At 46.9% G+C, this 16554-nt stretch overlaps 1 protein-coding gene across 2 annotated transcripts in view; it reads left to right on the top strand.

Annotated features, from left to right (window-relative positions):
• dusp16 (dual specificity phosphatase 16) overlaps positions 1-16554 on the top strand; it is a 183660-nt gene that overhangs the window by 160708 nt on the left and 6398 nt on the right. For both annotated transcript variants that reach the window (XM_038780055.1, XM_038780054.1), the window contains 3 exons: positions 5126-5289; positions 5645-5804; positions 7107-7230. In XM_038780055.1, the coding sequence (XP_038635983.1) occupies positions 5126-5289; positions 5645-5804; positions 7107-7230 (448 nt within the window). The remainder of the gene's footprint in view (positions 1-5125; positions 5290-5644; positions 5805-7106; positions 7231-16554) is intronic.

The following is a 16554-nucleotide window of genomic DNA, read 5'->3' as shown; positions in this document are numbered from 1 at the left end:
ATAAATGATACACAAGAGAGTACTTTTGAAGCGAACATTTTGGAAGTAATTAGAATTGCCTTATTGCCCTTTTTTTAAAAAAATTTTTTTTATTGGAATTGTTTACAGAAAATATAAAATATAACAACAATGAAATGCAACAAAATAACCCATAACAACTGTAACACCCCTCAGACCGTATCAACACATGTATCATATCCCCCCCACCCCCCAACCCCAACAAGAGAACTTAAAAATAAATTTAAATTAAATAAACATAGTCATCGTCCCCCCCCCCCTTTTCCCTCCCCCCCCTTCCCCCCCCCCCCCCCCGGGTTGCTGTTGCTACTGTCCCAGTACCCTATCGTTGAGCCAGAAAGTCGAGGAAAGGTTGCCACCGCCTAAAGAACCCTTGCACCGATCCTCTCAGGGCGAATTTAACCTTCTCTAGCTTAATGAAACCCGCCATGTAATTGATCCAGGTCTCCACGCTTGGGGGCCTCGCATCCTTCCATTGTAGCAAAATCCTTCGCCGGGCTACTAGGGACGCAAAGGCCAGAACACTGGCCTCTTTCACTTCCTGCACTCCCGGCTCCACCCCAACCCCAAAAATCGCGAGTCCCCATCCTGGCTTGACCCTGGATCCCATCACCCTTGACACCGTCCTCGCCACCCCCTTCCAGAACTCCTCCAGTGCCGGGCATGCCCAGAACATATGGGCATGGTTCACTGGACTCCCCGAGCACCTGACACACCTGTCTTCACCCCCAAAGAACCTACTCACCTCGCCCAGGTCATGTGGGCTCGGTGCAGCACCTTGAATTGGATGAGGCTAAGCCGTGCACACGAGGAGGAAGAATTAACCCTCTCCAGGGCATCAGCCCATGTCCCGTCTTCGATCTGTTCCCCCAGTTCCCCCTCCCACTTAGTTTTCAGCTCCTCTACTGACGCCTCCTCCACCTCCTGCATTACCTTGTAGATATCAGATATCTTCCCCTCTCCGACCCAGACCCACGAAAGCACCCTGTCACTCGCGGGAAGCGAAGGGAATCCCTCCACCTGCCGTCTAGCAAATGCCTTTACCTGCAGATAACTGAACATGTTTCCCGGGGGAGCCCAAATTTCTCCTCCAACTCCCCCAGTCTCTCCCTCTCCTTCCTCTCCCTCCTTTCCCTGTGGGCCGCCTTATTGCCCTTTTAATCGTTGCCTAATCGTGTACTTGATGTCATCACAGATTAAAGCTAGGAAAATATTTGATCTTTCATTTTCATTACTACCAATATGTCTGCGTGGGTTTCCTCCGGGTGCTCCGGTTTCCTCCCACTCGTCCCGAAAGACGCGCTTGTTAGGTAATTTGGACATTCTGAATTCTCCCTCTGTGTACCCGAACAGGCGACTAGGGGATTTTCACAGTAACTTCATTGCAGCGTTAATGTAAACCTACTTGTGACACTAATAAAGATTATTATTATTATTAAAATACCACACGTAAATATAGATATAAACTAACAGATCTTCTGTAATATGGTTCAACAGAATTGGAGTACTGTCTACATGTGTCCGTGACTGAGTGAGTTAAATAAATTAACAAATCTGTGCCTCGTGTGGTCTAAATTTTAAAATAAATGCATCTGTCAACTGCTGTTGTGCCTGATTACTGAATAGAAATGGAATAGTTAAGCTTCAGGAATAGTATGCAGAGCAAATATTGCCTAGATGTACTATCAGATCTAAATGTAATAAATTCTATTTTATTCGTGTGAATTTAAAATGCCATATCGAATCTAAATTTATCAATTAATGATATCCTAGGAAGCACAATTTATAATTTATATTTTACGTATTCATTATATATGTATGACTGGAACTGACAGGAAAGTAACCTGTTTAGCTCATTGGGCTAATCGCTAGCTTTGAAAGCAGACCAAGGCAGGCTAGCAGCACGGTTCGATTCCTGTAACAGCCTCCCCGAACAGGCGACGGAATGTGGCGACTAGGGGCTTTTCACAGTAACTTCATTTGAAGCCTACTCGCGACAATAAGTGATTTTCATTTTTCATTTCATTTTTGGGCACCAGGTCTGTAATGTCAGGGCCATGGACTCCTGGGTCTGAAGTTACCAGTTCTAAGAAAGTTGGTCCAGTTTCATTAATGCAAGGAACCCAGTAAAGGGAGAGACACGTGTCAAATCTGCTTTTAATGTAAAAATACTTTTAATGATTAATAGATAATCGCTAAGGTGCATTAGCTCCTGAATGAAGTAGTTTGATTTACATGACAGTAAGCACTTTGCCAGACTGTTGGCGTATGTTGCATTGTTAGAACTTCTGTTAAATGCAAATGAGCATCTGTTCTTGTAGTTACAGGGCCCATAAAGCTGTGTAATACTGCGGAGCAGGAAAGTAAAAATATTTATCGGCAAGCTAAATTTAAAACTTTTTGCATTGGGTTATGTGTATTATTTTGGGAAAATGAAATGGAATTTAACCTTTGGTGATACTAAAACTTTCCACAAAATGCACTTATGATTAAAATGCCACATGAACAAGTTACGTCATCTAATGGCAATGAAGGAAGAATGATTAAATGATGCGTGTATTGATACAAAATCAACACTAGCGAAACAATGGTGTTGGATTTTTCAGCCAGTACCTCTTTGTTTGAGAGGTGACCTCCACAACAAGTAAACGTCTTGTTTTCTTTGGGAATTAGCTTCAAAGTAGTTTTCAAATCATAAATTGACCTGAAATGTGTTGTGACGGGTTTTTGATGGACCTGAGAATTTGGTATATCTTAGTCAGGAGGACTCTCACTGCTGATGGCGTTGTGATTAGGTGAGGAGGGAGGGGGTAATGTCTCCTTCCTTTCCCCTCGCCACATTTAACCGCAACAGGTTATGTTTGACAATTCAGTGAGTGTTTAATTGTTTATGGCAGTGACCATGAAAGGATGATCAGATAGGTTTGCTTGAGTTCTTAAAAAAGAGGATAGTTTTTGCAATGTTTCAATAAAAATTATTTTTAAAATACTCCAACTTTCTCACACACACACAAATAGATTACAGAGTAGGGAGAATAGTGAATCTAGTAAAATTAAACGGGTATACTGCTCTTGAATGTTGGTGATTTGGCTGAAGTAGTTAATATGTGGAGTTATTAATTCAAGTTGCAGCTCTAACAATGCTCTCCATGTATCAGTGCACTGTGATGTTCAATGCCCAAGGTAACTGCTCTGCATAGCTCTTTATTTCCTACTTACATTGATTAAGGGTGAGATTATAGCATTTGCCGGGGGGGGGGGGGGGGGGGGGGGGGGAGATTGAAATTGCTGAATGTCAGAGGCTGAAGGATATGTGATACCTGCCTGTGAAACAGATACAGACTCTACGATCCTCCTGCAGTAATCAGATCAACTGGCCATTGAGTGATGGTCCTTTCTGTTGACGGAAGCTGGCAACTGGTTGTCTGGTTTCTTGATGGCTTTGTGAATGCACTTTCTAAGAACCGGGGTATCAGGGAAACTAGCCGCTGTTTCAAGTCCTCACACCACATTCATTTTGAATAATGCTGTACATGGGAATGAATGTACATGGGAAAGGTTATGATTTGGTTGCACTAGCAGATACAGCTTTGTGCCTTAATATAGTGAGCATTGTAGAGGGAGCGATGCTGGTGATATCCTGTTAACCTCTGGTTAAGGAGTTAAGGGTGCCTGTGACTTTGACAGCCAGTGGCACGATTTGGTCGGTCAGCAGAAATCAGGTCATGCTGTAAGGCTACACACATTAACAGCAGCCTGCCTCGTGAAATGCTACCTCTTGATGTACTGCTTCTCAATATCCAAAACAATAATGTTCTATCGACCATGTGGGCTGAGTAGAGCCTGATTCCAGCAGCCTTCCTGACCTACTAGCTTCTAATGGGCCTGAGCTACTCTTCTTGGGTATGGGTCTTCCCTTCCTCCATCCAAAGCAATGAAGCAAAGATAGTAGCTGTGATGAGCTGAAATTTCATCAGGATGAATAAGGTGAAATGTGACAGGAAAGCAGTCTTTAAGCTCAAAAACCCATAGAAAATCTACAAAACAAAACAGCACACATTCCTATTGTTGGAATGCCTCTTAAATCACGCCTTCAGTCAGTCAGGCAGGCAGCAGTGCCTCTGAATACAACGCGGTCAGGTTTCATTCAGTGGATTGGTCACTGTGTGGGCGGTTAAAATCAGCTTGGGACACATTCAGGAACCTGGATGAAGTGAGCAGTTAAAATGGCAGGAAAGGTGTGCAGCAAGGTTAAGTCGTTAATTTAATAATCTTTATTAATGTCACAAGTCGGCTTACATTAACACTGCAATGAAGTTACTGTGAAAAGCCCCTAGTCGCCACATTCCGGCGCCTGTTCGGGTACACAGAGGAGGAATTCAGAATGTCCAAATTACCTAACAAGCACGTCTTTTGGGACTTGAGAGAGGAAACCGGAGCACCCGGAGGAAACCCACGCAGACACGGGGAGAACGTGCAGACTCCGCACAGTGACCCCTGCCGGGAATCGAACCCGGGTTCCTGGCGCTGTGAAGCGACAGTGCTAACCACTGTGTTACCGTGCCGCCATATAAACTCTAATCCAATTGTTGACGTGGGTTAGAATCATCACCTAACTTTTGTACAGTGTGGTTTTCCCTTCAAGCAATGACTGAAAAACGTGAAATGACATGCAGCACATGGATTAGAACTGATTGATCGTGAGTCTGCACGATAGGACAGTGATTCCACTTCAAAAGTACTGAATTGGCTGTAAAATGCTTTGAGATTCTGGATGTAAAGTAGTGTATAAATGCAAGTCCTTATTGCTTTTCAGACAACAGTTATACAAAATCATCAGTTTAAAAATTGAGACAGTGTGTGTGCATTTCTGTCTAATCTGAGTGCATTGTGCTGTAGAATGATTTGTGCTCCGTGAGTCATGTTTCAGTTGTTATGACTCGCAGGGGTAGCCAGGCGTCTATGTGGAAAGAGGTATAAATCCAGGACCTGAGTTTGAGCCTTGAAGAGACTCTCCTAGAATGGTGATCTTTAACACAGAACAATAAACTGCCAAGATTTTCACTTGTTCCCTGATCATTTGTCTGTTTTTTGCTGTTTTCTTTAGGTGGGTTTAGCACATTTTCATCCAGCTACACAGGCCTCTGTGAAGGAAAATCTGCGGTAGTGCCAACAAGCATTTCACAGCCATGTTTACCTGTAACCAACACAGGCCCAACTCGCATTCTTCCGCATCTTTATCTTGGTTGCCAGCGTGATGTGTTGAACAGGGTAAGGAGTGTAGCTGCTAGCCTGCATAAACCTTTGACTTTGCACAGGATAACCGCCCTACCCACTATAGTTAAATTACCTCAATTTTTCTATTAAAGAAACAAGTGTTTTGTAGCATTATTACTATGAAAATATACAAAAAAATATATGGAGTGAGATTTTAATTCGTTCAAAACCCACACAAGTTCACAGAGGTAAAGTTGGACTGGTAGTGTTTCTGGAGCTAATTTACTATATCACAATTATATAGTAGGATTAAGCCAAAGTAAAGCTGAGTTTGAGAGCGTACTATGATTTGAACGGCACCGATTAGTATTTCATTGTATTTACATGCTTTGTTTCATTTCAAATATAGGAGCTAATGCAACAGATTGATATTGGCTACGTACTCAATGCAAGTAACACATGCCCAAAACCTGACTTTATCCCAGTTAGTCACTTCCTACGCGTTCCAGTCAATGACAGCTTTTGTGAGAAGATCTTGCCTTGGCTGGACAAGTCGGTAGATTTTATAGGTCAGTCGGGAATTTATTCTGTGATTTTTAAATAATTTCCTAGAAAGTTTTTCAAGAGGAAGTTTTGTTCATGTTTTCTTTTTGCGATGTTTCTGAAACTTTCCAACTTCAATTGTTGTTCTTTAGCCTGCCAGGCGAGATGATTGTGCAAGGGAAGCTTGGGGTGTATGGCCCTGTTGTGACCTCTCCCCTTCCCCGTAGTACAATAGTGTTTTCCATCTGTCAGCTTCATAACACTGAGATTGGGAACTCCTGTGAGAAATCACAAACAAGCACTGCGACCTCACAGCGCCAGGGACCCGGTTCAATTCCCAACTTGGGTGACTGTCTATGTGGAGTTAGCACGTTCTCCCCGTGTCTGTGTGGGTTTCCTCCCACAGTCCAAAGATGTGCAGGTTTAGGTGGAATTCTCAACATAGGGCACAGGAGAGGGCCTGGGTGGGGTGCTAGGGGGGATAGGTTCAGACTCGATGGGCCAAATGGCCTCCTTCTGCACTGTAGGGATTCTATGGAAATTACAAGTGTAACTTTACATTATACTGACAGTATGGAAACTAAAATCTCTGGTGTTTGATTTTTGACAGGTTTACGTATAGCAACAACCAAAAATATTTCTTAAAATTGGTTGTATAATGTTGGTTGGCGTACATTACTGAAACTTTTGTATTAATCTCATAGGAGTATAATTGTTACCACTCAAAAAGAAGCAAATATACTGCCTGTCAATATTTAATCACCCAGTCATTTTGTGGACAAGTTTAATTTTCTTTTGTGTTTTAGTACATAACCATCTGATTTCTTTATTTCAACTAATATAAAAATCCAAACTAAAAATTTTCCAAGCGCTGCCAGCTAGTTAACAGAATTTTTGTGGTTTACTCAATGTCTGCTTGATGTGACCAATCAATTTGTTCTCTTGAAGCTAAATTTCAGCTCTCCTCAGTAAAGGGCAAGAAAAGGCCAACCCATAAATATATATATCAGGATTGATGTCATCAAATCCATTCTTTGGTTGAGCTGACACTGTGCGATTGGGTTTTCTTTCAGTCTCTTGGTAGAACATGAGATTGGCAAAGATGGTTTGTGGGAACATCAAATCCATGAGTTATTTAATAATGAAAGTTTGAGATGGCACCTAGATACATACTAGAACTTCTCCTAGACAGTGGCATGGAGGGATTCAGGGCAAAGTGAATAAATATAACATTTCTAACAGTTTAGTAATATGGTAGGCAGTAGGTTGCATTTAATTTCAGTTTTTAAAAAATATGCTTAAAAGTTCCTTCATCATGTTATTTCTAGAGAAAGCAAAGGCATCAAATGGCTGCGTGTTGGTGCATTGCTTGGCTGGAATTTCCCGTTCTGCCACCATTGCCATCGCTTATATAATGAAGAGAATGGATATGTCACTAGATGAAGCTTATAGGTAAGAGGTATTATGTTATCGGTTAGTTTTTGCAGAGATTTTGTCACTGACTCATGGGGTAAAGCAGCAGAATGTAGAGATAGTAACAAATGGAGATGCATGTTTTGTTTAAATAGTTAATAATTGAACCATAACCGAATCCTTCTGAAGGTGGCGGTAATCTGGTTTGTAGCTGTTGTGTCATGCATGAATGGCCAATTAAGTATTAGTAGTCCAGTTATTTAGTGTGATTATGATGGCATTTCTTTGCTGTTGCTGATTTATTTGCTATTAATTAGATAAAAACCTCATTAGTCAATAATTAATTAGGATGGATGTGTCCTTTCTGTGCTGGGTCCTACCTCATCGATTTTGCAAGATTAGGTACCAGTGCTGTGTGTAATGGAATAATGGGGCTAGTTCCGGAGTGCAGCCCCGCCACACTGCAGCCAGTGCTGTGTGTAATGGAATAATGGGGCTAGTTCCGGAGTGCAGGTCTGCCACACTGCAGCCAGTGCTGTGTGTAATGGAATAATGGGGCTAGTTCCGGAGTGCAGCCCCGCCACACTGCAGCCAGTGCTGTGTGTAATGGAATAATGGGGCTAGTTCCGGAGTGCAGCCCCGCCACACTGCAGCCAGTGCTGTGTGTAATGGAATAATGGGGCTAGTTCCGGAGTGCAGGTCTGCCACACTGCAGCCAGTGCTGTGTGTAATGGAATAATGGGGCTAGTTCCGGAGTGCAGGTCCGCCACACTGCAGCCAGTGCTGTGTGTAATGGAATAATGAGGCTAGTTCCGGAGTGCAGGTCCGCCACACTGCAGCCAGTGCTGTGTGTAATGGAATAATGGGGCTAGTTCCGGAGTGCAGCCCCGCCACACTGCAGCCAGTGCTGTGTGTAATGGAATAATGGGGCTAGTTCCGGAGTGCAGCCCCGCCACACTGCAGCCAGTGCTGTGTGTAATGGAATAATGGGGCTAGTTCCGGAGTGCAGGTCTGCCACACTGCAGCCAGTGCTGTGTGTAATGGAATAATGGGGCTAGTTCCGGAGTGCAGGTCTGCCACACTGCAGCCAGTGCTGTGTGTAATGGAATAATGGGGCTAGTTCCGGAGTGCAGCCCCGCCACACTGCAGCCAGTGCTGTGTGTAATGGAATAATGGGGCTAGTTCCGGAGTGCAGGTCCGCCACACTGCAGCCAGTGCTGTGTGTAATGGAATAATGGGGCTAGTTCCGGAGTGCAGGTCCGCCACACTGCAGCCAGGATGATTTCAGGGCCAGTCTATTCTGTGTCTTCTACAACTTTGTTTTTTTAAATTGTTGAGAGATTGTTTGGCATCTACATTACAAACATTTCAGCCTGATCTCTTGTCATTTGCTGCGGGCGGGGATGTCCATGTGGTCTTGGGACAAGGCATTTTCAGGGCGGGAGGTTGAGGGGTCTGGGATTTGGGCTGATAAATAGCCAATAGGCTCCAAACTTAGACACAGTCCCCATGTCCCCAAATGTAAGTGGGGAACTTTACAGGGTAAATTGGGCTGGGACGATGGGAGTCTTGTCCTGATATGATACCTGGATCATTGCCCTTGTGTTTATCAGACACCTCTTTATAGCGAGGCTGCTTATGGGTCATTCAACTGGCAGCGCAGGTGGCCTGTGATCAGACGGCAGCACATTGGAGTTTATGGACAGTGAGTCTTTCAGGAGTGAACATGCCTGCTATAGATGTCTGTCTCGAGCCTCTCTGGCTCACTGTCATTCAGCTCTCGTGCAAGTTGTAGACATTCCAGTAGTTGGATGGTTTGCTGTAGGCTGTGGGCACAACTCGCTGAGGTAAAGTTTCAGAAAGGGGTTGGTGTGACCAAAGTGTACAGAATGAGGACAACCTTTATACAGATTAGGAAAAAAGCAGCAAGATGTTCAAGAAACTTACTATGTTCAGGATAGATCTTCTCAGCAATATGTTCCAGAATCAACAAAGGGACAGGGCTATATTAGATTTAATAATGAGCAACGAACCAGATTTCCTTAACAGCCTAATGTTACATGATGTGGAGATGCCGGCGTTGGACTGGGGTGAGCACAGTAAGAAGTCTGACAACACCAGGTTAAAGTCCAACAGGTTTGTTTCAAACACGAGCTTTCGGAGTGCAGCTCCTTCCTCAGGTGAATGGCGAGGTATGTTCCAGAAATATTTATATAGACAAAGTCAGAGATGCTGGACAATGCTTGGAATGCGAGCATTTGCAGGTAATCAAATCATTGCAGATCCAGGGAGAGGGATAATCACAGGTTAAAGAGGTGTGAATTGTCTCCAGCCAGAACAGTTGGTGGGATTTTGCAAGTCCAGGCCAGATGGTGGGGGGTGGATGTAATGCGACATGAATCCAAGATCCCTGTTGAGGCCGCACTCATGTGTGCGGAACCTGGCTATAAGTTTCTGCTCAGCGATTCTGCGTTGTCGCATGTCCTGAAGGCCGCCTTGGAGAACGCTTACCCGAAGATCAGAGGCTGAATGCCCTTGACTGCTGAAGTGTTCCCCGACTGGAAGGGAACATTCCTGCCTGGTGATTGTCGCACGATGCCCGTTCATTCGTTCCCTGTCCCTGGATCTGTAATGATTTGATTACCTGCAAATGCTCACATTCCAAGCATTGTCCAGCATCTCTGACTTTGTCTATATAAATGTTTCTGGAACATACCTCGCCATTCACCTGAGGAAGGAGCTGCGCTCCGAAAGCTCGTGTTTGAAACAAACCTGTTGGACTTTAACCTGGTGTTGTAAGACTTCTTAATGTTACATGAGTATTTAGAAACAGGAATTAGGAGAAGATGGCCATTCAGCCCCTCGAGCCTGCTCCACCATTCAATCAGATCATGGCTGATCTCTTCCTGGTCTCAAAGCCACCGCCTTACCTGTTCGCCATATCCTTTTCCCCTGTTTTTTTGATCAGAAATATATCTCTTTCTTGAAACCATTTAATGACTCAGACTCCATCGCACTATGTAGCAGCGAGTTCCACAAATTCATCACCCTCTGCGAGAAGTAGTTTATCCTCATCTCAGTTCTAAATCTACTGGCTCGCAACCTATATCTGTGACCTCTCATTCTAGATTACCCCACATGGATGAACCCATATTGTCTACATTTGCTTTATCAATCCTTTTTAGTATTTCAAATACCTCGATCAGATCGCCTCACATCATTCTGAACTCCAGCGGGTACAAGCCCAAACTGTTTAATCTCTCCTCATATGTCAATCCCGGGATCAATCTGGTGAACCTCCTCTGAACTGCCTCCAATGCCATCACATCCTTTCTCAAATAAAACGACCAAAACTGAACACAATACTCCAGATGTGGTCTCACCAAGGCCCTGTACAATTGCAACAACACTTCTCTACTTTTATACTCCAGTCCTTTTGCAATAAACACTAAGATTCCATTTGCCTTTTTAATTATATGCTGTACCGCACACTGACTTTCTGTGATTCATGAACAAAGACACCAAGATCTGCCCAGATGCATTTTGAATCTGCGTCCCATTTAGATAATTTGCCTGACTATTTTTGCAGCCAAAATGGATAACCTCACACTTATCCACATTAAACTCCACCTCTGCCAAACTTTGGCCCAATCTCCTAGCCTATCTATATCCGTCTGTAAAATCTTCAACTTCTCTTCAATCTTCTACCGCAAATATCAACCGCACACCCCTGCCAGAATCCCCAAGCTTCGGTCATGCTCAGAACATATGAACATGGTTCGCTGGTCCTTCCGCACACCAGAGAACCTGCTCATCCGGGCCAGTGTCATGTGGGCCTGGTGAACGACCTTAAATTGTATCAGGCTGAGCCTGGCACATGTTGTGGATGCGTTGACTCTGCTCAATGCATCCGCCCAGAGACCATCCTCTATCTCTCCACCTAACTCCTCTTCCCATTTGTGTTTCAGCTCCTCGGTCTGTCTTTCCTCTGACCCCATAAGCTCCTTATAAATGTCCGAAAGCCTCCCTTCTCCCACCCACACTCTGGAAACTACCCTATCCTGTATCCCCCCTTGGTGGTAGGAGCGGGAAGATTGAGACCTCCCTTCGTAGGAAGTCTCCCGCCTGCAGGTACCTAAATTCATTCCTTCCCACCAATTCAAATTTCACCTCCAGTTCCCTCCAGCTTGGAAAGCTCCCTTATATGAACATATCGCCCATCCTCTCGATCCCTGCTCTCTGCCACCTCCACTACCCTCCATTCAACCTCCCCGGGGCAAACCGGTCATTATTGCAAATTGGGGACCAGGCCGATTTCCCCCCCCTGCTCCCACATGTCGCCTCCATTGCCCCCAGACTCTCAGGGCCGCGACCACCATGGGACGGGTGGAGTAACGTGCCGGCGGGAACGGCAGAGGCGCCATTACCAATGCCCCCAAACTAGTGCCCTTACAAGATGCTGCCTCTACTCGCTCCCACACCGCCCCCCCCCCCCCCCCCCCCCCAACCATCCACTTCTTAATCATGGATATATTCGCCGCCCAGTAATAATGACTAAAGTTCGGGAGTGCCAGCCCGGCCTCCCTCCAACATCCCCTTTTTAACTCGCGGGGTCTTACCCGCCCATACAAAGCCCGAGATCACTTTGTTGACCCGTTTAAAAAAGGACCGAGGAATAAAGATGGGGAGACGCTGAAACGCAAACAAGAATCTCGGAAGTACCATCATTTTCACTGTCTGTACCCTCCCAGCCATTGACAGTGGGAGCACGTCCCACCTCCGAAAATTCTCCTTCATTTGGTCTACTAACTAGTTGGGCCAGATTTAGCTTATGCAGCCATTCCCATTCCTGTACCACCTGGATGCCTAGGTACCGAAAGCTTCCCCCTACCACTCTAAACGGCAGCTCCCCCAATCAGCTCTCCGGCCCCCTTACGCAATTGCCAGCGGTTCTATGGCCAGTGCGAACAACAGTGGGGAAAGGGGGCATCCCTGCCTCGTTTCCCGGTGCAGCCTGAAATAGCCCAATATCGGCCTGTTCATCCGAACACTCGCCACGGGAGCCTGATACGGCAGCCTGACCCAGTCAATGAAACCCCGCCAAATCCAAACCGCCCCAGTACCTCCCACAGATAATCCCATTCTACCCGATCAAATGCCTTCTCAGCGTCTATTGCAACCTCTACGTCCCTACCCTCTGGGGGCATCATGATAACATTCAACAGGCTTCTTACGTTGGCCGCCATCTGCCTCCCCTTAACAAATCCCATCTGGTCCTCCCCAATCACGTCCGGAACAGTCTTCAATCCTTGAGGACAAGATCTTTTTTTTTAAATATAATTTTTATTGGAATTTTTTACAGAAAATATAAAACGTAACGACAAACAATGAAATGCAACAAAATAACCCATAATAACCGTACCACCCCCAGACCCTATCGACGCATGTATCCCATCCCCCACCCCCCAACCCCAATGAACAACAGAAGAACTTAAAAATAAATTTAAATTAAATAAACAAACATAGTCATCGTCCGCCCCCCCCCCACCTTTTCCCCCCCCCCCCCCCCCCCCCCACCTTTTCCCTCCCCTCCCCCCCTCAGCTGCTGCCGCTGACCTAGTTCCCTATCTTTGAGCCAGGAAGTCGAGGAAAGGCTGCCACCGCCTAACGAACCCTTGTACCGACCCCCTCAGGGCGAATTTGATCTTCTCTAGCTTAATGAAACCCGCCATGTCATTGATCCAGGTCTCCACGCTTGGGGGCCTCGCATCCTTCCATTGTAGCAAGATCCTTCGCCGGGCTACTAGGGACGCAAAGGCCAGCACACCGGCCTCTTTCGCCTCCTGCACTCCCGGCTCCACCCCAACCCCAAAAATCGCGAGTCCCCAGCCTGGCTTGACCCTGGATCCCACCACCCTCGACACCGTCCTCGCCACCCCCTTCCAGAACTCCTCCAGTGCCGGGCATGCCCAGAACATATGGGCATGGTTTTCTGGACTCCCCGAGCACCTGACACACCTGTCTTCGCCCCCAAAGAACTTACTCATCCTAGACCCGGACATGTGGGCCCGGTGCAGCACCTTGAATTGGATGAGGCTAAGCCGCGCACACGAGGAGGAAGAATTAACCCTCTCCAGGGCATCAGCCCATGTCCCGTCTTCGATCTGTTCCCCCAGTTCCCCCTCCCACTTAGCTTTCAGCTCCTCTACTGATGCCTCCTCCGCCTCCTGCATAACCTTGTAGATATCAGATATCTTCCCCTCTCCGACCCAGACCCCCAAAAGCACCCTGTCGCTCACCCCCCTCGCGGGAAGCGAAGGGAATCCCTCCACCTGCCGCCTAGCAAATGCCTTTACCTGCAGATACCTGAACATGTTCCCCAGGGGGAGCCCAAATTTCTCCTCCAACTCCCCCAGGCTCGCAAACCTCCCATCAATAAACAGGTCCCTCAGCTGTCTGATGCCAGCTCTGTACCAACCCTGAAATCCCCCATCAATGTTCTCCGGGTCGAACCTATGGTTCCCCCTTAACGGAGCCTCCATCGAGCCCCCCACTTCTCCCCTATGTCGCCTCCACTGCCCCCAAATCTTGAGGGTAGCCGCCACCACCGGACTCGTGGTATACCTCGTAGGAGGGAGCGGCCACGGCACCGTTACCAGGGCCCCCAGGCTTGTATCTCCACAGGACGCCCTCTCCATCCGTTTCCATGCTGCCCGCTCCCCCTCCATTACCCACTTGTGCACCATCGACACATTGGCCACCCAATAATACCCCGAGAGATTGGGTAACGCCAACCCCCCCACATCTCTACCCCGCTCCAAGAAGACCCTCTTCACCCTCGGGGTCCCATGCGCCCAAACAAAGCTCATGATGCTGCTAGTCACCCTTCTAAAAAAGGCCCTAGGGATAAAGATGGGCAAACACTGAAAAAGGAACAAGAACCTCGGGAGAACTGTCATTTTGACGGACTGCACTCTACCCGTCAACGATAGCGGCACCATGTCCCACCTTTTAAATTCCTCCTCCATCTGTTCCACCAGCCTGGTAAAATTAAGCTTATGGAGAGTCCCCCAACTCCTGGCCACCTGCACCCCCAGGTATCTGAAACTCTTCACTGCCCTCTTAAACGGGAGTCTCCCAATTCCCTGAGGACAAGATCTTAGCCAACAATTTGGCGTCTACATTTAGTAGGGAGATAGGTCTGTTGGACCTGCATTACGTCGGGTCCTTATCCCGCTTCAAGATCAGTGAGATAGTGGCCTGTGACATAGTCAGGGGAAGCCCCCTCTCTCCTTTGCCTCATTAAATATCCTCATCAGCAGTGACCCCAGTATCCCAGAGAACATTTTGTTACCACGGGGTACCCATCCGGTCCCGGGGCGTTACCCGACTGCATGGCCTTCAGCCTATCCGCTATCTCTTCCAACCCGATCAGGGCCCATCATCAGTCTTCATCAACCTTCGGGAACTTCAGCCCCCCATGAATTGCCTCATCCCCTCCGGCTCAGCTGGGGGCTCCAACTCATACAGCCTGCTGTAGAATTCCTCGAACACTTTATTGACCCCAGCTGAATCTCCGACCCGGTTCCCATCTCTGTCCCTTTACTTTCCCAATCTCCTTGGCCACCTCCCGCTTTCTAAGCTGCTGCGCAAGCATTCTACTGGCCGTCTCACCATATTCATAGATCACCCCCATAGCCTTCCTCAGCTGCCTTTCCTGTAGTTAACAAGCCAAACTCCATCTGTAGCCTCTATCGTTCCCTTAGAAGCCCTGCCTCTGGGGTCTCTGCATACCTCCTGTCGACCTGTAGTATCTCCTTTATCAGTCAGTCCGTCTCTGCTCTGTGGGCCCGTATCGAGATCAGCTCCCCTCTAACCACCGCCTTCAGCGCCTCCCAGACCACCGCAGCCGAAACTTCCCCCATGTCATTGACTTCCAGATCGTTCTGGATACATTTCATCAGCCGCCCACATACCTCCTCATCAGCTAAAAGTCCCATGTCCAGCCTCCAGTGCGGGCGCTGGTTACTCTCCTTGCTGACCTGTAGGTCAATCCAGTGCGGGGAATGATCCGAGATTTCACCTTTATTTTAAAGGGGACATTTAAACTCCCGGAAAAGCTCCGCATTCATTACAGGGGCTGTTCAAAAAATAATTCAATGTGATTAGGAACCAGTTTATACCCCTAAAGAGATGTACCTTTATTTGTCAAAGAAAGAGCCTTTGGGGCAGCACAGTAGCACAAGTGGATAGCACTGTGGCTTCATAGCACCAGGGTCCCAGGTTCGATTCCCTGCTGGGTCACTGTCTGTGCGGAGTGACACTAAAGTCGGTGGAGTTGTGGACAGTGCGGAAGGATGTTGCAGGTTACAGAGGGACATAGATAAGCTGCAGAGCTGGGCTGAGAGGTGGCAAATGGAGTTTAATGCAGAAAAGTGTGAGGTGATTCATTTTGGAAGGAGTAACAGGAAGACAGAGTACTGGGCTAATGGTAAGATTCTTGGTAGTGTGGATGAGCAGAGAGATCTTGGTGTCTACGTACATAGATCCCTGAAAGTTGCCACCCAGGTTGAGAGGGTTGTTAAGAAGGCGTACGGTGTGTTAGCAAGTATGTGGAAGCATTGGAAAGGGTGCAGACGAGATTTACCAGGATGTTGCCTGGTATGGAGGGAAGATCTTATGAGGAAAGGCTGAGGGACTTAAGGCTGTTTTCGTTAGAGAGAAGGTTAAGAGTAGACTTAATTGAGGCATACAAGATGATCAGAGGATTAGATAGGGTGGACAGTGAGAGCCTTTTTCCTCGGATGGTGATGGCTAGCACAAGGGGACATAGCTTTAAATTGAGGGGAGATAGATATAGGACAGATGTCAGAGGTAGGTTCTTTACTCAGACAGTAGTACGGGTGTGGAATGCCCTGCTTGCAACAGTAGTGGACTTGCCAACATTAAGGGCATTTAAATGGTCATTGGATAAACGTATGGATGATAAGAGAATAGTGTAGATGGGCTTTAGATGGGTTTCACAGGACGGCGCAACATCGAGGGCCGAAGGGCCTGTACTGCTCTATGAATCTGCACATTCTCCCCGTGTCTGTGTGGGTTTCCTCCGGGTACTCCGGTTTCCTCCCACACTCCAAAGACTGGATTGGCCATGCTAAATTGCCCTTAGTGTCCAAAAAGGTGAGTGGGGTTACGGGGATAGGGTGGAAGTGATGGGTTAAGTGGGTCGGTGCAGACTCGATGGGCCGAATGGCCTCCTTGTGCACTGTATGTTCTATGTGCGTCGGTGGTGGAGGGTTTGAATGTTTCTTGAAATGATGCTTTGTCCTGGGTGGTGTCGAGCTTCTTAAGTGTTGTTGGAGC

Source organism: Scyliorhinus canicula, chromosome 20 (assembly GCF_902713615.1).
Source record: "Scyliorhinus canicula chromosome 20, sScyCan1.1, whole genome shotgun sequence".
NCBI classification, from domain to species: domain Eukaryota; kingdom Metazoa; phylum Chordata; class Chondrichthyes; order Carcharhiniformes; family Scyliorhinidae; genus Scyliorhinus; species Scyliorhinus canicula.
Note: the sequence above shows the minus strand (reverse complement) of the source record. Positions and strands in the feature narration are given on the sequence as shown.